A 27,038-nucleotide genomic window follows, 5' to 3' on the forward strand; every position below is an offset into this window, starting at 1 on the left:
GAGTGGCGCTAATCTCAGGGGCTTCCTCGTACGGAATGTCATGAGCGACAAAAACGAGTTGCTTGGTTTTGGAAGTGGATATAAGGTGAAACTTACCGTGCGTCAAAAATTTTCAAACGCAACCAAGAAAACTGTTTCTCGATCAGTTGGTCAGCTTATCAGTTGTAACCCATGTATCAAGGGTACTTTGGTTCCAGCTGCTTCTCTGTCATGGCGAAGCATTAAAAATGTGCATGCGAGTTGCCTTCAGCTGATGTGAAGACGATAGTCTTTATCCAGTGGTCCCAAACTGGGTCCTCCACAAAACAAAACCGGATTACTTCTCTGCTAAGTTGTGATGTTTATACGGGTTACTTGTTTGATAATGTCGGCTGTTGTTTACAGCTAACAATCCTTCGATAAATTCAGGCCACATTACATGGAAGAACACAAACTAATTCATGAAACCAAGCTCAGGGCCAGAGTCCGTACTATTCACACTCATCAATGGCACACGTGATGAACAGTGCGAAGACGGTTTTATGATCAATCATGATTTATTGTGGCAAATGTGGGGAAAGAAGGGTAGATGGAAACGAGAAATAAAACAATGACAATGCTACTAACCGGTTGCATGTTTGTAAAGAATGACCAGGCAGATGGGAGTAAGCCAATTTAGCGACAGAACAAGACGAATAACGAGAACAAGCTAAAAGCAAAACCAAAGGAGTGGTTGATAACGAAGAGGAAGGCAGAGACCAATGAACATAAAATGTACCGCACAGGGAGAACTGGATACCGAGCTGCGCCGACGCACACACCAAAACCACAGTAGACCACAATCTGCGCGAAAATCAAAATGGAAAATCCTAACAACGAAAAGAATGAGGACAAGCTTTCGCCAGCGTCCGTGTGCTATTTGACGCGGTTGGATGAGGGTATAAAAGCAGAACGAAATCACCAAGCGAAAAGTGAGTAAATAATCGAATCAGCCGTTGGATTGAATTTGACCGGTCACTTCTTCGGTTTCGGCTTCGACTTGCGGGAGAATGATGGCATCTTGAAACGTCGTTTCTTTTTCTTCTCGCCACCATGTTCATCGGGCCGCATCTGAGAAGGCAGAAAAGTGCGGTGAACAATTCGAAACAAGCGCAGTACATGTCCGAAACAGTGACCAACATGTGCTTTAGGCTGGTCTCATGAGTGATCTATATTTGCAAAACGTGACGCATCGCTCAGATCACCAAACTTCCATCTCTTCTTGTCGGTCTGATTGTTCAATGAGAGTCAAATTTCGTTGCGAACGTTTAGACACCAACCAAGATTACGCAATCAGTAAAAGAGAGTTGGAATCGATCAATGAAGCACATGTCTACTGGATCGTGCCCTGGTAAACCGTGTACACGTAGAAAGGACACCATAAGAGTGAGGTGGTGATTAGCAAGCTGTGATTGGCCAGTGTCGGCTACACAGAATCCGAAGAGGGCCGGGAGAAAATTTCTGGCATTAGACTCTAGATGACGACTCACTAGGTGAGCACGCACATCACAGCATACCGTATCTGAACCTGATAAGCACTGAATTCAACTGAGGATCCCTAGTTCAGACGTTTCGGAAAATGAACACAGAAGCTTCTGTAGAGTAATGTGGTTCCCACGAGAATGCCAGACCATTCATGAGACTATATAAAAAGTATAGGTTAACGCGTTTTTCATCAGCTGTATGAAGCACAATAAAGACATCAGTAGCCGTAGTTCAATGGAACAATTGATGATTCCGCCCGATATTTAAAATTAAACCAAGGCAATATCAAAAATGTGTCGGAGTACTGGTAGTTGCGGTGTGTTTATTGGTGACCGAGCACCTGGTCACTGATCTGTTCGGTGGGTAGTTGGTGCGCAATTATGCTGATGACTTCTCGACTGGTTACGAAGCGTTTGCAAGCCAACTGTTAAGTTCAGTGAAGAGATCAACAGTCAAATAACTGAGCACCATTGTAATATCCATCCGCCTCAAAACTAACGCAATAGGTGGGAGCCAAGACTGAATGATCATCATCATTATTATCAGCTGTAATAACCGCGTACTGGTCGTACACTGGTTGTAGCTGCCACAGTGTACGACCTGAATATGGACAAAAGTCTAGCTGGCTTATCCAGCTAAGGTATACAGGAGCCAGCAGAACGAGAATTAAAAAATAATAAAGAAAAGCGTGTAGCTGGGACACCATTTCGGTGCCTAGCTGCCATGTCGCCCAAAGCAAACACGAGGGCTGGGATACTGCCAGGTTGCCCAAATCTAGACAGGAGAATTCGAGAGGCAGAGGTCGGGTTCGAACCACGGAGCTTCCGGTCAGTAAATTCGCGCTTTAACCACTGAGCCATCTTGCTACCTGCAAAAAGTGTATATAGTTGTTTCAGTCCTACTCAAACTCTTCAGCAGCGCGCATCACATCAAGTTCGGGGGTATTCGAGTCTGCAACCTCTCGATTAGGGAGTGAACGCTATCAGTAAGCTGGGGCTAACTAATCAGCATTTCGATTAACTTGTACTTGTGCGAGACACTCAGACTTTAGTCAGACAGGTTACGTTATGTGATGTGATGCTGACTGGCCTCTTGAGTTATGGATTTCCAATTTCCGAGACTTCATGATTCCCATTGAGGATCGTCGAAAAATTGCGCCCTACTAGTCTGTACAGGCCTCCGAAATCGGGAGTGATGTGCAAAGCCGATGTGCATAGTTGCCTTACAACTGGGGGGAAGCACAAAGGCTGGAACACTACGGGTAGCCCAAAATTAAAGGGAAGCAATCGAGAAGCCCGAATTCGGTTCGAATCGCAGACCCTCTGGCCAATGATTTCCACTGAACCATCGGTAAGAAGATTAGCCGCCATTTTTGAGGTGCTCGACTGTTTTATTCAGAAAACTCAAAACAATTCAATGTCAGCCCGGTATTCCGTTACTCAAAAAATGACAAGTCGATTACGTTGTAGGCTGTGTGAGATTTGTAGTTTCAAAACCGTACTGCTAATACGCCTGAGCAAAATCACAGCGCGCCGTGTCACAAACCACTAGGCTACTGTTCAGCCAACGTCGATCTGTTCCTGCATCAGAGCAATCAAAACATACCTCTTTTTCTGTGTCATCATGACTGGCCTCCGCACCACTGGTGTATCTTCCAGTATCACGCTCGGGACTTTTGGATGACACATCTAGACAAACAGAGGGAAAGTGAACAAAATGTGCCTATCACGAGTGTTGGAAACCTGACTGAGTGATCGAACATAAACACAGAACAAAACAAGAAAAAACGAGCGTGGGGATACTTGTGTTGTCGCCAGAGTGACAGGGAGAAACTTCAGAGTTCCCGCTGTGGTGAAATCGGATGATGGCCCCAGGACGCCAGGCAACTGATCGGCCGACACGATCGGAAAATCTACGAACTGGAAACATGGACGCGGGAAGTTGATCCCTAAACTGTGGCTTTTCATCTGGTTCGGGCGTTGTTAGACCAATGAATGTTTTGTGTCGTTTGAGAAAACGAGAGCCCAGCTTCAGAGTCTGCCCCGTTTCGCTGACAGATTTGTCGAGCGGAGTGATCCGTGACACCGGGTCTGAACGCAGTGTCATGTTTGGTGACCAGTACCAGCACCGAAACGCACTGTGGCGTCTGACGAGTACTCGAGGACAGGGTGGCGGGTCAGAATCAGATGATTTGTTGGTATGAGCGAACGACGGGGATCCATTGGTCAGACTGCTCGCCAGCGTATCAACGCTAGTGCTTCGGAAAGTGACGCGTGCACATTCCGAATCCGTACCAAACTTGGAACTGATGGTCGACTGACGTGTGAGCAGGCGCTTTTCTGCTTCGCACAGACAAGCAGAAGTAACTGTAGAGCACAAAATACTGGATGACAGGTCTGCCAGAGTATTGCTACAATCAGCCACCGTCTGGTCTTCTAACATATCCTTTTTCATCGCCACTTCCTTGAAGCTACGACGAAAACAGAACCTTGCTAATGATATGAAAGGAGAACGAAATGTGGCACTTAACGGGTGACGATGGGATAGTAGGTGTGAACACGAAATATCTACTCGAGGTACCATGAAATCGACTGGTAATACCACAGTGTTGACTGAAGATAAGACCGATAGCATCAACCGGAAATAAGTGCCAATGGACTATCACCGTACACAGCGGGTGAATAGCAAAACGAGACTGAACAATGTGCCCTCATTCGTAGTTCGAAAGAATACTGGGAACGATTAGGGAGAGGAAGGAAGTAAACGTGGAGAAGCTAGCATCGATCCTATGCTGCACAAATTCGATCGCAAGTGTTTAGAGTAATCGCATTCTGAGAGGGATCATCGCCATGGAGGGTTCTTATCAAGAACGCCCGCGTATGCAATCCATCTGAAGAGAAGCTACCCCCAGTCAAGGCCAAAATCCTTCCCTCATGGTGACCTCGTTTGGAGGGTACAGTACCTTGTCCACCAATCGGTGGATAGTTATCAGATGATGGGCGAACCAACCACATCGCTCCAGCGTGAACACGTTCACCAGTTCAGACAAGAGGATGCATCCAGCGTGCGCTGGTGGAGTCAGTCATCCGTCCAGCGTGAACACGTTCACCAGTTCAGACAAGAGGATGCATCCAGCGTGCGCTGGTGGAGTAGTTCAGTCATCCGGAGTCCAAACCCCGGCACGACCAAGGATAAGCACCGCTGAAGAGCTCTAAAAAGAGCGAAAATGGGGTCCAGTGCTTCCCCCTTTGGTGTGCACTCACCAGAATAATTATGCCAGGACAGGAGGGCGACTGTTCAAACGGTCAATGTGAACTTGAACGTAAGTAAGCACTGCGTAATCCTCCTCTCCGGTTGAAAAACACTGCTCCAGAGTGACCAGGTGGCGCCGGCTTCTAGGCTTCTAACGCAAAGGCAAAACGTTTTGAATATTTTTATGTCACCTTCTGACTTAAACATCTAACTAGATAGACCTCGGAAGTTCAGTTTCTACAATTTCCTGATCATTAGAGAAGACATTACTGAGGAGTGTTGATCACAACTCCTTTCACTGGGTCAAAGCGCCTCTAATTTGGGATGGATCTCTGTATAGGGCAATACGGCCATCTTAGCATGCTATTCAGAGGAAATAATTCCTAGAAGTGACATTTAATCCTAGAAATGTCCCTATCTGAAGTGCAACCAATTCCGGCTGCGTTCGCTTGAATCCGGAAAACTGGATGCCAGTCCACAACTCGACGATAGAGATTAGGTTTCAACTTTTTCAAAATTTCGCAGAGTATATCGGTCGTGCAAATGTGTAGCAACCAGGACGAAAAGCACCAGGAAAAGTTAACTCCATCACGCCCATCAAAAGTCCGCTCAACACTGCAAGTTTCGTGAATAAGGACAATGAATTCGGATCCACTCATGGGATCCTAAAAACGGCCAACGTGAAATGAGACGTGAAGCAGTCACTCCAGCTGATGTACGCGAGGGAAGAAAGCAATCGTGTGCTCCATCGGACGGATGCTCTGCTCAGTTTCATTATTTATTTGTCTAGATATGAACTGTCTGGCCGATTGGCAGTTGACTTATCTTACAGATACTGCGTTCACAATTACTAGTAAAATGGGATACACTGGATGAATCATCATCGGGGAACCTAAAGCTGAATATGGACGGTACTTTTCATCACCCGAATACCGCATCAGAACACTGAGCTTTCAGCTTCCTCCGATATGTTGCAAATTTTATGGAAAGCTCGTGTAGTGTTGACTTTGCCAGAATTACTCATAATCTCATACTCGATTTCCGCTTCAAACAACAGTATGTTACCACTTCAGATATTGCAGTGTGTGGAGTTCCACGGGTTAAGGAGAAATAGATGGTGATTACGCTTAATACAAGTCTCTTACATCGTTGCTGAGGTTGACCAGCCGCGGCCTCCATAACCTGCCGGGCGACTTCAGCCGCCTTCCGGGCCTCCTCCACTCGAGATGCAGCCTCCTCTTCCTCTAAAGATGGTAAACCTTTGGCTTTGCGATCCATGTTCTCTCGATAGCGTTCTAGATCCTCATCAGTCACGCGATCGAAAGGATTTGGTGCATAGACCGATTGGTAAATGCCAGCATTGTGCCGATGGTCCCGACTTATGATGCCTTTGCTCACGGCACCAACTATAACCACATGACCAGGTTCGACGGTTGGTGGATTGTTGGGGTCGATGCGTAGCAGCGTTCCTCTGGGACTAACAACTGGAGATGTCCCTCCATCTGTGAGATCACCTTCGTCATCTAAATTAAGGCCCTCCAAAATACGCGATCGTGGTCCGGCAGTTGTTACATCTTTGTAGTACTTTTCTTTCACCTACAAAGGGAAGAAAACTCTTAATTCAGCCACACAGATTCGCGTGAAATCCGCATGGTAACTAAGTAATGTTAACAGCTGGTATCATCTAAATAACGCATTCAACTGATGAATACCCTACAATAGGCCTAGGATATTTCCACAACTATCTTATTCTGATGACTGCCTTGTTCAAACAACGTCATAGAACGAGAGAACCTATTTCATAAATATCGGCTATATCCGAAGTCTGAAGTTGCTCCAGAATGACGCCGGTAACTGCATCCCGTCTGTATGAATTAGAGTGGATGAGTTATTCGGTCAAGTTGGAGACAGAATCACAGAATCTAAAACAAGATTTAATTCTAAAGGACGGATGTCCGAAGTGGTTTTCAATCGATGAAGGCATGCATATACCTACTATTCTGTGCGCGCGCAGGCTTACGCGTACGCACATATTCGGTGTGAGTGAAAACTCGACATAAGTGCCGTGTGAATGTGAACTAATCAGAGACATACAAACAATCATGGAAGTTGGCACGCCAAACGGCCCGATCGATAGGCAACAACAGAACATGGCGTCCAGATCAAAGACGCTACGTTCTGAAGCGGTAAGGCATTTCACGCGGGATGGAATGAAAGTGGAATGCGGTAACGGTCACGAGAGGTCAGTCGTCAGGATCACTATTAACTACTTTTCGAAAACGGTCATCCCTAGGGGTAATCGTACTAAGGTGATTTGAATGGCACAACTGGTGATCCCGATGAAATACTGTATAACAGTTAAAACATACTTTTCTTTGACGTCTTTTCAGTTCATAAGGATCAGCACCTTGTGGCGCGAACTGGTTTGGATCGTCGATAGGGACCGCCATACCGCCAGTGCGACGTTTCGCCTGGTCAATATCCTCGGTCCAGTGGGCTATCATTTTTGGAGTCGGTGTACCAATCTCGGCAATATCTTTGCGACAGTATGAGTTCGGAGTGTTCAGCCAATGAGTACGTGAGAGGGACAGTGTTTTAGCCCTTGCTTCTGCCGCAGCCGCAGCACTTAAAGAGAAAAAAGGGAAAAAGTGCAAATGGTAAGAAAAGACTAGGAGCCTAAGTGAAGAAATCAACAAATGGTCTAACCGACAGTCTTCCATATTCGGAATACGTGCCCGATGGGTAGATGATCCTCGGATGATGAATAGAACGAACATGCTCATGAAGACAATAAACGAACAGATGAAATGGTTAGTCAATCTTACCGGGACTCATCGTCCCCATAGTACGCAGTAGCGAAGGATGACGCGGCCGGAGGTATCTCGACGTCTTTCAGACCACGCAAGCCTCTCCCCAAACTGGCGGTCTTTCGAACGTACGCAGCAGCAGCTCGAGGTGTCATAGGTTCCGTCACAGCCACGTCATCAGGAATGTCTTCTAAGGGACGTGGAAGTGTGCCGACTGCACCCGTAGTTGAATGAATCTGTGCAAGACGATACACGTGCCCTGTGTGATAGCCTGCCGCATCTAAACGTCTCATCATCGCCTCAAACTCAAGCTCTCCACGACGCCAACCAGAACTACCGACGTTCTCTCCAGGACGGAGCTGAACGGCAGATGGGGCGCGACCCACATAATGTGCCGCTTGTTGGGCTTCTTTCACTGGGAGTATGAGCTCGTCCGGACTGATAGAAGCGAGTCGGAGCTGGCAAAGAGGAAGTGAACGATAGTGGACAACTACACACAGAGAAGAGAGATAGCAGTACTGACCACTCAACAGTATACATCTGAAATGTGTCCAAGTGCGAATGCACGACCGACCATTACTATCATCGTTTATCATTATCACCACCATTGTCATCATCATCGACAACACATGAGTGTTCAACACAGGTGCTTCACTGCCGTACAGCCGATGTTCATTTGAAGGCCTTGTGGAAAAAATGGGAGATACGTACACCTGAACACAATTTGGATAAAGACTGACAGTAAGGTCGTCATGCAGAGAGGGGACCACCCGAACCCCAACCTAGAGAAGGCGAGTCGCATCGACGGTACCCAAACCTTTCTTAACCACTTTCACATATCTACGCCAGGCCAAAGTTTGACTACCTCCCTACTTGCGGCACTCTGAACTAAACACGGAAAGCGGCACTTACTTCGGCAAACGGACACTCGTTTTCTAATTGCTACCAAGCGAATTTATCGGTACCACCCTAAACGAGCCGTAGTTTGGAGACAACCTGAACACAAATCTAAATCAAGTGCATTCTGCAGAACCCCAGTAACGAATAACAAATTGATAGACGTAAACCTCTAAAATTATCTGCATGAGCTTTTTAGCCTCCACTTTTACTACCTGGAAGTGGGGTTTCTCAACCACGTTTGCAGTCTGTCATATGAGCAAGGCTTCATATATGCGTCATACAGTATCACTTTCTCAGTCGCACGACCAACGTTTTCCCCCATATAGGAAGGATTTTTGGGCCAGCGTATTCAAGTTCCAGTACATATACCCTGACATTCTATGAACACTGTGTGCTACCGAGCTGCACCCTTTTATTCTTGGACAGGATCTGCGATTTACTGAAATCCAGCTGTTCTAGTGATGAAGTGCTCGTTTTCATTCGAATAGCTGGGCACATAGAAAGGGAGCAAACTGTTTCCGGGGTTCTTTTCTCACAATTCTCACGAGTGCATATTGACTGGCCAAGCTGAGAATAATAGTGATTCTCCCTATCAAGAAATAGTTGTATGTCACGCTGACGTTACCCTAGTAAACAGGAACTTAAAACTATAGACTACTTGTAGTTAGGATCTCTACTAACAAGAGGACACGTGACCACACACACGAACAAGTAAATAACGTTGACGGTTCAACTGATAATCAGCTACACAAACAAGTTCCAATGTGACTGCTCGACAAAACCTGTCCATACTAAGGTGGGTCAGTTTATTGTGATTGGGATCTTCACAAGTTGTTGTTAAAACATGACGATGCGTCATAAACCTGAAAACATTTGAGACAGAAGATGCATAACGGGGATATAAAGTTTAAGAAACACCAGCTAGTCAAGCAGTGTCTCTTTCAGAGGGGATTTCGGTCCCAGAGGTTTATTTCTGTTGCTAGTTCGACCCGGCGGTGTCTTTATTGCTTATGTAAATTTTCACGGTAAGCCCAAGGGAATTTAAAACTATTCCTCAGGATGTCCCACATGAATACCGTAAAAACTCCGTATCCTTCAACACCACACCATAGAGCTCGAGAGAGATCAGTGATTAAGGTGCGAACTTACTGATCAGAAGGTTCTTGTTCGAACCCAGCCTCTGTATCTCGACTGTTTCCATTTAGTCTTGAGGGACCTGGAAGTATCTCAGTCATCGTGCTTCCTTCGAGTGGCTTGCCAGCTATGCACCGAAGGGGTGTTGCAGCTGAACGACTATTTTATTATCTCAGCCAACTTACAAAGCAGCAATAAGTGGATTCAAACAAACCTAGTGAACATGTCACACAGTGAAACTATGTTATTTCGATCCAGCAACGAAATCACTATCACGTATTCGGCTTAAATGACTGGGCTAAACGTAGTGACGGATTAAATCGTAAACCAGGTTGCATACCTTAGTTTGGCGATCGGACAACCGAAAACTCCAGCGATTCGGTCTGTGACCCAGTTACCGACGAACATAAGATTGAGACTTGTACTACAGCAATGGACAACCTGAAGCCTGATTGTTAAGTTGATAGGCACGTGCCGCTCAGAATGGCGTTCATTCCACGAAACCCGAATCAAGCGTTTCACTATTGATTGTATCGTCAAGTCACGTTCTTACGAGTGCACACATTCACGAACTATCGGCGGACGGATTAATGTAACCTACTAATCCGCTGAGGGTTGATCCATTGAAGAGACCTACCCCTTCGTTGTTTACCTCAGCATCAATGGCCCGATGTTCCCAGGAAATTCATGGGATGTTTCTGATACACAACTGGTGAACCAAAACCTCATGCATTCTGCAGCCATAAAGCACAATAAACTGTACTGCAACAGTGTGCTATCTATACTTGAGATCCACACTGATGTCAGACCGGTACTACAAACGTCAGTTTGCAAACGCCGCTCTAATTCCGCAGATAAATTTGTTCTTCAGGTTGACTTTGTGGGTATGAAGCGCATGATGGTAGGCCGAGCAGTAGGGACATACACCACCATTGTAAGGGACACCCTTCATAGTTCCTGAGGGTTGACAGCGTCTAAAGTAACTTTTAGGACGGGAAAAAGGACTATTACTGGTGCAATTCAAGCAAGTGATACAAAGTGATGGTATGATCGATTCAAAGTGTTCTATTTTGTCGGTATTCTATCTTCATTCCAGATACCTTGGAGTAGGGTGGTCCAGCTGGTAGCAAGGCAATTATCATCTTCCGTGAAAGGTGCAGAATGTAACTAGTCTGAACCGGGTGCTTTCTCACAAAAAAGGATTCCACGCTGATTTTCATTCATGGATGAAGAACTGGTGTCAATATTCCATTCAGATTCCGCAGACTGAGTTGATGGTGACCATCAAAACTGTTCTGCAAAGTGTTCAGCCTACCATTCAAGGCGATATTTCCGTGACTAAACTGAGACTACATTCCCTTCATTGACAGTTCCGCTAAAACCCAACTTCTTTGGACAAGACTGTCTTATTAGCTGAAACACAATGAGATTGTTTCTCGTTGTCAGAGCTTACTTAACCTTCCGGGCTTTGGTTGTCCATAGCACGCTCCATGACTCCTCAAGTTTTGTGCTATTCGGCGTTTGAGGAGTTAGCGTGAGTTGATAACACACACGGATAGAGAACAGAGCTCGGTAAACGGTGATACACAGCCCGTTCGTGGAGAGGAATAAAAGAAAACGGCTTACCTGTGCTTCGCAAGCCACAATCGCAGTAAACGCCACGAACCAAGCTTCCTCGATTGTCTGTCCCATGGCCAAAAGCCCGTGATTCTTAATCATTAAAAGCATGCAGTCTTGAGACTGTGCCTTAAGGATCGCAGCGATGGCTTGACGCTCTTCAGAACAGCGTCTTTCCCGGCGCGCAGTAGGATCTTCACTCGAGTCCCCTTGCCCGTTTGTTAAGGCCAAGCCACTAGGGTCATATACGGCAGTCTCTCCGAGTATCATGGCCTCCTGACTGATCGGTAACAGCCCGCTATTTGTACACGAAACCTTTAAATGAATAGCATAGATATAGAGTGAATAACACCTCGGAAAAAGACAAACAATCATCACTTAGAATATGGAAGTTAACAGAGCAACACAGTCTATCGAAACAAACGCAACTGGTTCTCATAGAATTCTCTTGATAGTCGCACCAACATGACAAAAACTCGCTAGCTTCTTTCATGCTACCTCATGAGGAAGATGTGACCGAGTAGAGCTAAACAGAAGAAAGCCAACAAAGCCAAAGTCTGAGCGACACTGTGGAAAATCCGCGCATGGGAAATAACTAAACCCGCCAGAAAAAGTCACAGTTCGACAGCATCAAAGTTTGCATGGTGATGTGGAGAATCACAAGTTCACCCACACATGAATGCATAGCGAAAAACACGTACTTTCGTTCGAATAAAAGACTGAGTTCTAGAAGGATGCGTGAGTAGCGCTGAAGGTTGAATGCTGTGAATTCAAATTCAGATGAAATAAACATTTGAGGTTTCGAGCATCTCACAATGAAAGCATGGCACAACTCAGAGGTCAAAGTTTGAGCTATTTTTACACAGGTTCGCGGAATAACTTAACCGTTTTTTTTATATTTCATCTGCGTGTGATTAGACGGTACCATTAGCTCCATGATCTCGTGTACCACAGTACAACTATGTAATAAAATGGCGCAACGTGCTGAGGTAAGAAATAAAGGGAAAGTAAAGCTAGGACATGATTGATTCAAACCTCCACTCGAACAGCTGAGAGTCCACTACATGCCTGAATATTCGCGAAAACTGGAATTACATCAAAGGTTCATTTACCATTCAATCCGACTAACTCCAAAGCAATAACCGACACAATAGACTCAGGCCATAGATTGACTTCGAACTGAATGACCAGACCCGAATGTGCTGTACACACTAGGTGTCAGGATCTGAGGAAACGAATCAATCAGCTTTGGAAGCTTCGTTAATGGGTCAGGACAAAGAACAAACTGAAAAAAAAACTCACAGCAATAGTAGCGGGTGTGTTCAAATGAATGATGCATCGTACATCTGGCCGGGCCTCGTGCACCGCAGCGTGCAACATCCAACCTTGTCTATCGATTCCAAGGGCAACTGTACCCGGGTCTAGAATAGCGCCTGTTAGTCAGCGATGGAAAATGCGGAAGATTTAGCAAATGTTGGCGATTCTCCGACTGTGGCGGTTGTTAAAGCACTTACAAAGTAACCATTGGGTTCACTCTAACATCACTCATAGCTGTACAACACTTTAATCTTTACCACTCATAGATTAAGTAACCTGATCAGAGAGGAAATGTCCCGATAGTCACATGAGCCTTTGCCTGAGAGGTTGCCAGTGGAAGACGCAGTCGAAATCCGACCTGCTTAAACCAAGTGATTGAAGGAAAAGCGGTGCTACATCCTGTCTAATGGCAGCCCACTCTGTTCAATGTAAGTGCTCTGACTGGGACGGATATATCGAGGAAGTTATCCTCGTTGTTTGAACACACTCCAGCGATGTTGCTCGAAGGATGGTGCGTGATATTGTCAGTCAAACACCGTAAGCCCTGTCACATAGACTACCAACTTACAAGTATCGTGTTTCAAGTACTGTTGAACTAGTAAGAAAAACTGTCCGGTTATTCGTCAGCAAACTACAGCGTGTGTAATCAACACCGTAACGGGATGGGAACCGTCTTTTAGTAAGCCCAGTAGACCAACAATTATCTTAGCCTCTGATGACAAGAGGTCTTCATGTGAACGGAAGTCCCGGAATGGCAAAAACCCGTAAGTACCCTGACCACAGACAATAAATTGCTCATCTCGTATGGACCGATGGACCCAACTTTGTTCAAACTTTCCGTGGTTGAAGACGACAGTTTGTATAGCCGTGGGTTTTAGGGATCTGTGACCCAATAAACAGTGCATCCACGTCAAACTTGGGGCTTCTTACTGCGTAACTCGTGTTTGACGACACAGATGGGATGCATATGAAGAAACAAAGTATAAAAACCGCAACTGTATTCGCATAGTCGTCCCAGTACAACTTCGATTTCACCGACGTAATCAGTACCTAAGTTCTAGCGCAGGGTACCATGACGTGAGGGAGATGACCCAGTCCGCCGAACCAAACTGATGCAGCATTATATTGACACGAGGCAATCCCGCATTCCGGCATGCAACAAAACTACTGCCAGTAAACGCCGGTCTCAGCTGAATGCTATGCTCAATAAACTGTTGGAGAGAAGCGCTATCCGTCTGTCAGGATGGCCTTGGGTTTAATTGCATTAGTAAACAGTGACAGTAATCTTCGTTTGTGCGAACGACGAGACTCGTCCCCGCTAGTGCGGATCAGCAAAACATTCGAGTGACCCCAAGATGCACGATAACTCTCAGGTTCAGACTTTATTTCGAAATATTTGTAAGCGAAAGTCTGGGAAGATAAGTCAACCAAAAAACACCCGCACCCGCGGGTCTTCACAGGTCTTAGACCATACCCTTGGGACTAATAAACGCACTGGCCGCACGGATCTGCAAGGCTCGCGTCTTGTTCGCTAATTTAAGACACGTGGCGTTAAAGCGGTATATCCCCGAATCTCAAGGGACGTCTGCATCAGCCTACAGTACGAGCTGTTTTGTTGTATGACCGTGAGACTTGGCCTGTTCGAGCAGCGAAAGCGAGCCTCTTCATGTGTTCGACAACCATTGTCTCAGAACCACAGCTCGTGTGGGCTGGTGTCCAGCACCAGAAAGTGTGCCGGTTAGGCCATGTATTACTCACGTCAAACCATCGATTGCTGAAGAAAGCTGTTTTCCGTGCTCAATTCAGAGTGGCGGATACAGAGAGGTGGCCAACCCTTGAGCTGGCAAAAGGGCCTGAAAGAGATAACGAAACGTCCGGGTGCTGTAGGTGCTACCCGCGTTCCAGGATAAGGAGCGCGTGATCTCCACTGTGTCCGGTTGGAGACGCTGTAAGATATGGCTGCCAATTGATATCATTTGCGTTCTTGTTGTCAGTCTCTATCCAGATTGCCTGAATGAGTGTCTGGAGGTGTAGGCACCTAAGAATGATTGTAGTAAATTAGCAATAAGTCCCTTCCTTGTCCAATTGTATCATTTTCGTCACAATGAGACTTTCAAATGAATTATAGTTGTACGGCAGCGAACCATCGGTGTTGAATACTGATGTCGTGCTGTCCATGACGATGATGAATGATGATGTACCGAGGAGTCTCTTTCGGAAATGTTGGTTTCGAAGTTTGAAGGAACAGGATAGAGTGATTGTTGATGATTGTCAGGTATAAGCATTGTCCAATACTCATATAAAGCAATACAATGAGAGTCCACCGAGGGGGGAGGAATTGTAGGTGCAAATGCCTATTCCCTGAACTATGAACGTGCTACTGATGGTTTCCTAATGTCCTTCAAAACCATCAGGAAATTACTGCGAAAACAAGCAGGAGGTTTAATGACGTTGGTCTGCTCAGAATTTGGACATCGACAATAATTAATAATAATAACAATAATAATAGTAATATAAAATAATAGTTACACAGAACGGACGTGAATGTCAAGCTTGATTTGGTAGCCGACTGGCTTTCATTCGAACTGTCGGTCAGATGTTTTGATCTTAGGTGAAACAGCAGCAATAATTTTTATTTACCCCTGAACAATCTAAAGCAATGAAAGTCTAAGAAAGTTTGACTGTAATGTACGGTCCAATGGCTTCGGTGCGTAACTGTCGTTTTGTTGGGGGCAACTAACTAATATCTACTGGAGCGGCTATAGTGTGAGATAGTGATAGTATAAGTGATCAGTAGTAGCTTCCTTCCGGTGCCTAGTTGTCATGCTACCCGAAGAAAGCACGAGGGCTGGGATACTGCCAGGTCGCCCAAGGCTAGATAGGGGAAGTCGAGAGGCGGAGGTAGGATTCGAACCACGGAACTTCCGGTCAGTAAATTCGCGCTCTTACCACTTGGGCCATCTCGCCCCCAATTTAAAATTGATAGTATATTCGATACCTAATGGAAGATGCTTTTGAATCACTGTATGCTATCAAACAGAGAGTAACAATGGTTGTGGCTGTGCGCCCCGCCTCTCATGACATTCTCCGATTGGTAAGGCGTCAGCTTATTTCAACAGATTGCTTAAGGTCACGTGACGTGTCCTAATAGGCATTCATAAATCAGTAAGCGAGCATGAATCGACCCACGGATCACAACGAACCGGCAGATCCGATAAACTGATGAGGTCGGAAAATAGGCCACTCTGAATAATCAAGGCTCATTTGCTACAAACAGTATGATTAACAGACAAGTCAGCATGCTTACCTTTCAAGTTAACTTTTGCTAGAGAAGAGGCCGTCACTTCGTGATACAGTAGACCGAGTGGGTTGATAAGATATTCATCAGCGTCCCGTGTTACACGTGCCTTTGGTGAGAAAAGAAAAGGTGAACGAATCACAACCAGATTGCAAAACACCAAAAACCGCGCTCAATGCACCAAAAAAACATCACAGTGTATAAAAACGCGTGTCCCAGTTGTGAGGATCCCAGGTTCAAATGACATGGTGGAGCGGACTTCCCCGATGGATATCCAAAAGGTATGCTGTATCGGTTAGTACCCTGCAGAAAAATCATATTCATGCGCCAAACACTCACTTCCATAAGCTTGGCCCTCAGGTTGCCCCATCATACGTTTACCTTCTCAAATTACTTTCGGTGGCAGAGTAAGACAGATATTTGTCCAATCTGCAACGTCTGAACCCATACTCAAGAATTTTGCATCTTTTGGAGCTTGGAGCACAAATGAGCTCGAATGCACTAAACCTACTGGATAGTAGCTTATGTGGGAAGAAACAATTCCTCCAGTAACATGAACCAACATAACCAACAAACCCCACAAACTTGAAACTCTCATCCACTTTGTCGATCCGTTAGNAGATCCTTAACCGTCCGGATCTTACAGGGCACATACCGTCATTTCGCTGGGGTTCATTAACCCATGCTGCAAAGGTTTTCATCTTGAACCAATTTGGCTGCGTTAATCAAGCCCATGCAGTCCGTTTACTACTTAGTGTAGTGGGCTGTACGCACCGTGGGCTGAAGTTTTGCCTCTCATGAGGCAACGCCCGTTTGACTGTTCTCTGGGTTTCCACGTCTCAAATGAGTAGGCGGCGATATATCACGAACAACTGTTGGTTGGTTTCCAGCAACTTTTTCAAACTCTAGAAGATGCGATATATGTATGTAATGGGGAGATGACATGGAGTCTGTCCAGAACAACACGCTGAGAGATGGATCAGCAGTTAGAGTGCAATTTACTGAAGTTTCCCAAATGCAAGCAAACAGATCGGACAAGCACTGACTGAGGACTTCACCTCCGCCTTTGAACAGTGCGGGTGGAAGGCCATCCGGATCAGGAGCTCAGTGGCACCTGGGAGAACATATGCAGTCGTAAACCTCCGAGGCCTTAGGTGGTTCCACGTTCACCATGCAGGTTTCTACTTCACTTAGAAGAGTGCCAGAAGGTCCGTGGTTCCAACCCGACCTCCGCCCCGTGGCCCCCTCCTCCGAGATTGGGCAAACTGTCATTATTCCATCCATCCTGCCTTCTACGGGTGGCGTGACAGCTAAGCGCATGATAATCTAAAGCCAGTCCCATGTACTTGCATCGTTTGGATATGCACTCGGACTGCCAAACACGCAGTTGTCAACTGCAACCTTGGTATTGAAATGAACTTGGCAGAGACGCTCGTTCTTCAAGGGGACAGGTGAAGAATAAAAAATATTAGCGGTGCAGCTATATGCTGCCAAGCTTTACGTGGTTTCCGATGCGCCGGAGAGTGCATGAAGTTTGGAATGTAGAATATCACTGTCAGAATTAAGTTTCGTACGTATATCGGTATAACCAGACGAACTAGAAAGCCAGAATTCAGCGCAGCGTAACAACCAGCACGTATGTATTCCAGTTGGCGAATATTTGGAAGAGACTCTAGAAGACGATTCTTATAAATTCGTCTGACATCCGGATCTGCCAGTCTTTCAGTTGCCGTGGGATTTGTCCGCAACTTACGCGACCCCGGGAAACGTAGGGTGAAGCGACTCCGGAGGAGCGCGTAATCAGAGTCCATAAAGGTGTTTCAAAACGATCCGCGCCATCGGTAACTGATGGCAATGTGGTCGATTTGCGTTTGTGGCCAGCCTCTGTGTGGATGTTTATAGTCCAGTGATGGTCTCGAAATCAATATTTCGGATATTCTCGGAATGGGTACTTAAGACTGTTAACAGTTTGTGTCCTTCAGATACGTTTTGTTCGGTTACCATAAGATCATCTACAAAGGACTTATCAGCATTTGAAACAGCAGGATTACCGTTAACAGACTGACCTCTGGTATTGAACTCAACCTGGTCAATGTGTCTCCGATGACAAGAGAGATCATCTAAATCGGGAATCGTGACCATTCTTTTGACATTTGATGAAAGTACCATTCCCCACCTGATTGAGTCTCAGAGTCACTAAGCATTTCCACTTGCGCATTCATATCTCCGGCAAACACCACAGTGTCGGATGATGGATGATTGATGGATGATGGATGATTGATGGATGATGGATGATGATGGATGATGGATGATGATGATGATGATGATGATGATGATGATGATGATGATGATGATGATTCCTGAAGATGTCGGTGCCATTTGACGAGCAGGTCCTGCACACGAAACCGATGAATGATGAACGGAGTCATCAGACCTAAGTTCTGGGCCTACAAGTAGAGAGTTACTAATGGGGTAGGGAGAGGAAGTAGAAAAAGAATGTGGAGCAAGTCCATTCGACTGGGGATGTCACGGGGCAGTAAACAGATGTCGACATCGAACACCCTTCAACCATTGCTCGAGGAAGGGCGTCAGCAGTAGCATGTTTTCGCTTACCCGGCCTGCTGTATGATGCAAGTAAGGTGACGCGGCTGGTGGCACCACGCGACGGCCGATGTGGCATGAAACTATTGTTAGTTGTGAATGTCCTGGTTGTACTAGGGATTATGCCAGGGCGCCCACACCCAGACAGGAGGACGATTAGGGTCCTCAACCAAAGCCTTTGGCTCAAAAACCCAACAGCGAGGCAGCGGTGTTTGGCGGGAAATGCCAATCCATACCATTTCTTCTCAGTTTTCCTTAATGCGCAAATCGTTTTAACCGCTCTGGTTATACTCTTTTGTACCAAATCCTTGGGCAGCTATATATTGTTTTAATTCATGAGTTTGAGACTCGGTTTCGGTCACGCGTTGACTGTTGATCCATATCTGCTTTGCTTGCCCTTTGGAGTGCCTCACCGTTTGTCGAAAACCGTTGACGTTTGTATTTTTTTATTCCGTATAACTACTTTCATTTTCATAGTACAGCACATTTGCGTAGCCATTTGCTTGGAGTTTTGCCGGTTTGGATGCTAACTTTGTTGCTCGTTGCTCAAGAATTCGAAACGTTCGTTACAAGTAGGTACAACTTCGTGGCGGAACACTTACCCAATGCTTGCCGAGTGAATCCGGCACTTGGGGACTTGATCAGAAAAATTTCAGGCCAACGAGAATATCCGTCAATAGCAATTAAAGCATAGTGTATACCGAGAAAAGGAGCACAGTAGGGCCAGGAGACTGTGTTCGTCAAACCTCTAACCATCGACCAACCTGGTATGAGAGACCGAATGTCACGGGGACACTCCCCAGTATAGCTCAATGGATCGCTGAGGTGCGCAAACCGTCACACCACGATAAGGTCCAGTCTCTTCGTGACGTCTGCCGGTAGGTGGAAATTCCTTTTCGAAGGTCAAAGCAGTGAAGTATGAAAGTCATTACCAACAAACTCAGCTGCGCTGGTCATTGCCGTATCCCTGGATGGGGACCCGGAGAATGGACACAACATTGGTTGGAGACTATCAAACATGGCTCAGCCTGGTTATTGTGAACAGTCGCAGTCCAAAAGGTAGCACGTCATCAACAGCGGCTTCTGCTGTCTCAAACCCTTCCCGGAGGCTCATGATGCCATACAGCTTCGATTCTTATGAGACATGACTGCAGACAGGTGCCGTTTAATCCCATTACGGTACAAACTGACTCCACCTTAAGGCTGGTTAACGCACAGGTTGTCTTCAGGGTAAATACGAGTCGATCCTTTTTAGGAAACCCTGAGATGCCATCAATTCAGGTTTCATCCGACCGCACATTTCACTTACACGAAAGCAAACCATCCTGTTGTGGCGCTGCTTTTGACGAGGATGAGACAAGGACCAAAGGAATTTACATTAATCGCATTTGTTGACAGTGTTGTTTATGTGACGATAGAACTTAGGGCAACCAGTGACTGTTCAGAGAAGTAATGAGTGAAACTAAAGGACACCAAGCAAAGTCGCCCCAGCTCCTACTGAGACAAGAACCAAAACAGTCGTCACCGGTTCTCAATATCACACACAAATGCTAAAAGCCTAGACACTATTTCATCCTGCGAGCTTCCTCGATGTATTAAATTGGCAGAAGTGCCAGTGAGTAAAGTGAACAACTACTAGAATTGTCAGTAAACTCAGGATAATGAATGCTGATCAGATCAAACCAACCTTGTCATCTTCCACGACACACCCAATTTGCAGCTTTCTAATCCCGTAGGCAAGCGGAACGAGCTTTGAACTACCCCATAAAAGTCCATCAGTAGTGATAGTTCGTACACACCGCTCCAACTCAGCCATATCAGTTTCGTCATCCCATGGCTTCACATCCAACACAATAGTGGATCTCGCTACCGGTGCAGCCTTCGCGGACTTTTGAGCATCGAGTGCTGCTTGACGTTCCTGGCGAAGTCGCTCTGTCTGTTCATCATCACTATCTGAACCGAAAAGGTCATCATCGTCGTACTCCTCAACTTTGGTAGCTTTTGTTGAAACTTCAGAAGCTGAGCATTGGGAAGTAGGGTTGAAACAGAACACATGAACAGAGGAAACGATGGCATTTAGAAATCAAATGGCAGTCTATCGCATAGTAATGATACTACGGGAACCGAGAAGATAAACGAGTCATTAACATGAACGGATTACCAAAATCTAGGAAAGAACGGCAACTAAGGGCTGTGATGTGCAGCCTGATCATAGGAAAGACAAAAAACGGTATTGCCATAACTGCATCGGGATTCCAGTTCTATTATGATCCATACGAGTGAAGTGGAACAGCACAAGTTTGCGGATAATTCGGAGATTGGACAGTGGAGTGATAATAGAGAGGCGACTAAGATTGCACTTACTTGCACTACCATACTGGTCAACAGATTTCCTTTGTCCCGGAAAAGATTGTCGTTCATCGCCGAACGATTCAATGTGCGTATACCACCGGACGGCGTTTTCGTACTTCGCAGAGGGCTTTTTGTTTACGGCTTCGTAAATGACGACATCTGCTTGTGATGGCTGGTATCTGAAAAAAGACACAAGCGTAATTGGCAATACAAACGACCAAAGTACTCTAAGGCGTCATTACGACTGAAAAGCACATATGCCTACACAGATAATGTGACTACTTGTGGCAATACCCAAGATGAACATGACCCAAATCTTCATTTTTAAGAGCTACGAGGAAGTATGGGATCACGCTCAAAGATGACAAAACTGGCACTGCTTCAAAAGTCATTGGATATCCTCATTTTCTGACAAAATCAACAAACTGGTAAAGAATAGAACTTTCCCCTTACCTGCCGACGTCGAGTTGGCCTTCGACAACCTAGAGAACGAACTAGAAAATGCTACACTAATTACAAGAGATTATAACGAGCTTTTGGTTGTTGAAACGGATGCCTCCGATGTGGCTATACGCGCATCCCGTCGACCGGTGGCCTTTTTCTCGAGGACACTCAATCTGAGCGAGAAGAATCATTCTGCCATCGAGAAGGAGGCCTACGCTATCGTTGAATCCATCAGGAAATGGCGGCACTATCTACTCGGAAGACTCTTCAAACTTATCACCCATCAGCGTTCAGTCACATTCATGTACGGCGGTGGACAGAAGGGTAAAGTGAAAAACGACAAGATATAGCGATGGAGGATTGAGCTGTCCGAGTACAAGTATGATGTCATATACCGACCTAGCAAGGGCAATCATGTCGCAGACACTGTCACGAAATGTAGGTGCTTCCATGGGGAGAAATAACCAACTCGGAGAGCTCCATACCTCCCTCTGCCACCCCGGTGAGATGACCGGACGGTCCGACCTCCGCCTCTCGAATTCCCCTGTTTGGGCTTGGGCAACCTGGCAGTATCCCAGACCACGTGCAACCTTCGGGTGGCAGGGCAGCTAGGCACCGGAAGGGTGCTACAGTTGAACGCTTTCTCTTCTTCACCCCGGCATTACCCGTGTTTCATTTTGTGCGTAGCAAGAATCTTCCCTACTCCGTCGACGATGTCCAGCGCGGTATTTCCTCCCACAAAGTGTGTGCCGAACTAAATCCAAGATTCTGGAAATTCTCTGGTAAACTCATTAAAGTAACACAACCTTTTGAACGCCTGAGTTTGGATTTTAAAAGTTCCTTGCCATCTAATACACCCAACCGCTACCTACCCACAATAATTGACGAGTTATTTAGGTTCCTATTTGCATTTGCGTGTGCGGACATAACTCAGGCAACTGTGATTGACTGTCTCACACAAATTTTCTGTTTGTTCGGAGTGCCAGCCTACATCCATTCCGACAGAGACTCATCGTTTATGTCGTCTGAGATCAACAGCTTCCTCCTTGAGAAAGGTGTTGCTGTGAGTCAAACACTGGCTTATAATCCAGTGTAACGGTTAAGTTGAGCGTCTAAACGGACACGTCGAGCCTGTCCACTTGATCATTCACATCTCTGGCTCGCAGTCCGCTATAATAGGTCATTCAAGATGTCATAAAACTTGTCTTGGATGGTGTTAGAGCCACAATCAGCTGGGGCATAAGCGGACACGAAGGACACATCGATCAACTTCCCGTTTGTGAAACGCATTCACGGACTTTGCCAAACGAACCGCTCACAGGCGACTATCAAGCAAGGATCCCACCGCCTGGTGAGTAAGGACAATACTAAGCCCCGCACATCCTGTCGCAACAGCCTCTGGATCACCAGAGGTGCGCAGCCGCAAGCGAGTGGAGTGGTCGGGTGGTTAGCTCAACCATTGTGCCTGCATCTTCAATTCTTGCCTCCCATACACAGGTTAGAGGTCTGACAAATACAGTCTCCTGACCTTCCAGGTTGAGGGTTGGAACATGTGACTTGCTCCGTAGAAATGGTTATGCATTTGCATTTCCCGCCAAACACCGCTGCCTTGCGGTTAGGCTTTTGAGCCAAAGGCTTTGGTTGAGGATCCTAATCATCCTGCTGTCTAGGGGTGGGCGCCGACAACCCTCGTACAACCATGACACTTACAACTAACAATACTACCACAAATTAATGTCAAGCGGGTTCAGCATGGGAGAAAGATCAGCTTGTTGATCCGCTTGTGGACACTGAAGGAATCGAGATGCACTAGGCATCAAGGCTGGAGGACGCTCAGATGTTGCTAGCCAAACCGATACAGGACGAACGGAGACATCAGTCTTAGCTGACGGGTCTACAAGGGGAGAATAAGTAATGGGATTGAGAGGAAGAAAAAGTAAGTGGATAGGAAGGAGGGAAGCTTCAGTAGTGACCTATTTTCGCTTACCCGCTCTGCTGCATGCAGCAAGTAAGGCAACCCGGCAGATAACATCACGCGACGGCCGGTGTGGCATGAGTGTTTGTTTGTATGCGGAGAACTGTTCTAGTTCCGTCGTATCCCCTTCCGTCTTACCAAGAAAGTTGCAGGCTCCTAACGCACTATGGACCATATAATCAATTCTGGAAACTTAAGTGACACCTACGCTCACAGTGACATCACTATTTGTGGGATTATCCAAAGCAAGAATAACCGAAGTCACAAGTCTTTCTATAGCAGCCAGACAGATACGCCTTCTCCGCTATTACCAAAACAGCTCCTGAACAAATGCAACCCGTTTGTCAACTCACACATCTACATGATGCTAAATCCCAACAACTGGTTGTTGGTATGTTTCGCTCATTATTCGCAATGGATACCATACTTCTTTGACAAAATCAGTGCTTTCAGAAATAAGATTTCCCCTTACCGGAGCGTGTACAACAGTCCTTCGAAAACCTAAGGAAGTAAGAGAACGTCGAAACTGGGAGACTGTTGGCCCTTGGTGGTGAAGACGGAAGCCTCAGACTTAGTCATCACTGGTGCATCTGTGACTCAGAACGGCCGATCGGTGGTCTTGTTTTCCAGAACACTGACGCCAGGCGAAACGAATCAATCCGCTACCGAGAAAGAGGCATACACCATCGTCAAGTCTACCCGTAAATGGAAACATTATCCGTCGAGAAACAGTTCAACCTTATCACTCACCAACTGGTAGGTTTGGGAGAAAGTTAAGGTTCAGCGACGGAAAATGGAACTAGCCGCCTTTACCTACAATGTCAACTACAGGCCTGAAAAGGAAAATCTAATGACTGACATTTTATCCCGAACCTATGAACCAGCGTGATTGGCAATGGCGAACCAGGAGAACTCCATGACTCCCTTTGCCGTCTCAAAATCACCTGCATGTATCACCTTGTTCTTCCCAAGACTTGCCATTTCCTCCAGACTGTCGTATATTTGCGGTTTCTCCAAGCTTTTCATCGTTCATTGCCAAATCAATTTTTTTAGTTTCAGCCAGCAGTTTCAAAGTTTTAGATGGACAGAGCCAAGCTTACAGGCCCTCGGTCTTTTCCATGCTTACTCTGATTGTCGCTGCACCCTATTTCTCGCCACACAATAACTCATTCATAAATAATCACTGAGCAATGGGTCGATTTTACGTCCTGAACGTTTCGATAACGATCCCAGTACTCAAGGCTCGGCAGATATATAGGAGCACTGGTTTTGTACTCTCGTGAATTTCTTTCGATCACTTGATTCTCACTCACCAGAACTGAAAAGCCTGTTTAACTACGTTGCTCCTAGTGTTTGCCTCTTCATCAAAGACCAAGGAGAAATTTACGTACAACCGAAGGATGAGATCTATGCCCGGCAGCTTTCGAATAATTGTAAGCAAGACGGAGATCAGAGCCTTGATCAATTTGTGAAAAAGCCTTGCGGTTTGTTGCCAGATTGCCACTTTATAGCTGTGAGCGCAGAACAACGTAGTGATGAAGCATTACGATGCGCATATATTAGATGGTTTTATTCGACAGAGGCTATCTGGACAAGTCACTGGATTTAAAAATCGCACACGAAAAAGGAGTGGATGGAGGGGACCTGGTGCTGGCCCCATATAAAGCATTCTGAGGTCTCGACCACAGGTGTCAGTGACTCATAAGTAAACTTTCCTCGTAAAATCGGCCTTCTGGGACAGGCGGGTATGGCTGATGGACGGCTCACCGGGTAGAGAACCATATGGTCCACAGGATTACAAGCTTTTCATTGCGAGTACATCTATCTAATCAAAAACATGTGTGAACGTCCCGTTTCAAGGGTACTTGAAGACTAATCCCAGTTGGTCCATTTATGCGAAAATTACCACAAAACATCATTGCTCTGGGCTGATGCTGTTACCACAACCCCGTAAACAATCTCCCGTTGGTTAATCAATGAGACAACTTAGTCTTATACAGTTATACATAATCATATATAATCCTATAGCCATATATATTCGATGGATGACGCTTTAGGTATCACTGGTATGTCGACAAACCTCAGCGCGTGCGCAAAGAAACCGCGTAAGTCACCGGATATTGCACAATGAAATCGGTGCATCCTGGGCTAATGCAGTGTGTAACCAAAACAAACACTTTAAAACAAATGCAGTCCATATAAACCGAGTAAAATTATCACCTGGTGACAATTTTATTTAGTGAATTCCTCATAGGTCACAAAAATGAAAAATCAAAAGGTCATGGTATTGGTGATATTCATTGCTGTGTTCAAAACAAGAGTGATTACCCCTCAATGTAACTCCTGGTGAGCAGGTAGGCGTCTAGGTTGGACAAGCCGACGTTCGAACTCAGATCACCGAAGACCATGGCGAAGGACGCGTGGATGCTCGAGTGCCGGTAATGACCTACAGATCAATGCATATAAACCATCGACTCAGATCCATTTTACGCAAAATTGTTAGCAACTATATTGGCCACATGGGTTAGTCGAAGACATGATGATAAACGTATTTTCAAATCATGTGAACCAGTGTTGCAAGAACGATGAAGTCATTTGTCTCGTGTAACAGTGTCAAATGCCAGCATTTTTCGAAAATGGAAAGTCCATTTTTCATTTTATCTGGCTGGTCTCACTTCTGGTAACTGCAACTCCAACGCGAGGAATACCGGTCAATGAATCTTGGGTTTTGGATCCTAGATACAGCCTCATAAATCTACTGGTAACGCCCAAACAGCTTTCGTCTTCCATTGGATATATTAGTCCACTGTAGTGGCTAACTGGTGTACGCCTTTTTTGCTTACACAACTCTGATATTAGTAGAGTCTTTTGTTCATTGCGGGTGGATGGGTTGTAGGGGAAGACACAAAACAGTTTACTGCACGCACCACAAACCGGATACAGCTATTTGCTGTGGAGGCTTTAGCTGCTTGGATTCTTTTTGCTTTATTGAGGAATGAAAGAGGCAGAAGTTTGTCAGCCGATGTAAAGTGAGCACAGTCAGGGCATCCAGGGATACTTTCCGGTGGAATTCCGCGGGCACTTCAGCATCATACCAGCCTCTCCCAAGGAAACCGGAAAGAATTGTTGATCGTGGACACTAGTGCCGTGAAGGTAAATGGAAACTATCAACTAATGTTCCCGTAAATGAATAACCCGCTTGCCTCACCCGAAACTTTCGGGCAGCTAGAAAACTTCTATACAATCTGAAAATCAGACTGTGCAAGGATCGTGTTCCACACGGAAATCATGACCAGGCGCTTCGCGCGTACCTGGACAAAGGACACGTTGAACCAGTGGCAGGTGCGCACAGATTGTCCTTAAAGGCAATGCAGTGGTGTCACCCACACCATCCGGTCATCAAACCAAGAAAGCCAGAATAGATTTAGGTCGTATCTGACGGTGCTGCAAAGTGTTGTAGTGTGTCTGAACGATCACCCGTATCCGGATCTTCATTTGGCAGCAAAGCTTGTGGGCGTTAAAATTGGCTTTCGATTAGAACAAGTTGCTGTGTCAGCGGACATCCAACAATTGTTGTCGCAGGTCACGGCTGATCCCCACGAGAACGGTGCTCTAAAATTCCTGTGGTGGAAAAATTACGAGCTTTTTCGGGAACCTACTGAATTTCAGTTGACGTCATCTTGGATTCCGCATCCTCTCACTTCTGTGCACCGTTCGCCTTACGAAAGACGGTTCAAAATTCGGTTTAATTTATGCCAATGGAGCCCAATGTATGTGTTGATGGCTGCTTGAAGTCTTCGCTGGTCTCTGTAGGGGCCAAGTGCGTAGTCAACAAGGT

General features: G+C 45.9%; 1 protein-coding gene across 1 annotated transcript; it reads right to left on the reverse strand.

Moving 5' to 3' along the window:
* Positions 1-515: 515 nt before the first annotated feature.
* T265_03005 (hypothetical protein) lies at positions 516-25,641 on the reverse strand (the record flags this gene model as incomplete). The annotated part of the gene is made up of 12 exons (XM_009167384.1): positions 516-1,089; positions 3,109-3,191; positions 3,306-3,995; positions 5,901-6,351; positions 7,125-7,380; positions 7,581-8,020; positions 11,223-11,528; positions 12,516-12,646; positions 15,838-15,937; positions 20,117-20,448; positions 20,794-20,960; positions 25,529-25,641. The coding sequence occupies 12 exons, from the start codon at positions 25,606-25,608 to the stop codon at positions 994-996; spliced, it is 3,132 nt and encodes a 1,043-aa protein (XP_009165648.1).
* Positions 25,642-27,038: the final 1,397 nt, after the last annotated feature.

This window comes from Opisthorchis viverrini, assembly GCF_000715545.1.
Source record: "Opisthorchis viverrini unplaced genomic scaffold opera_v5_39, whole genome shotgun sequence".
NCBI lineage: Eukaryota > Metazoa > Platyhelminthes > Trematoda > Opisthorchiida > Opisthorchiidae > Opisthorchis > Opisthorchis viverrini.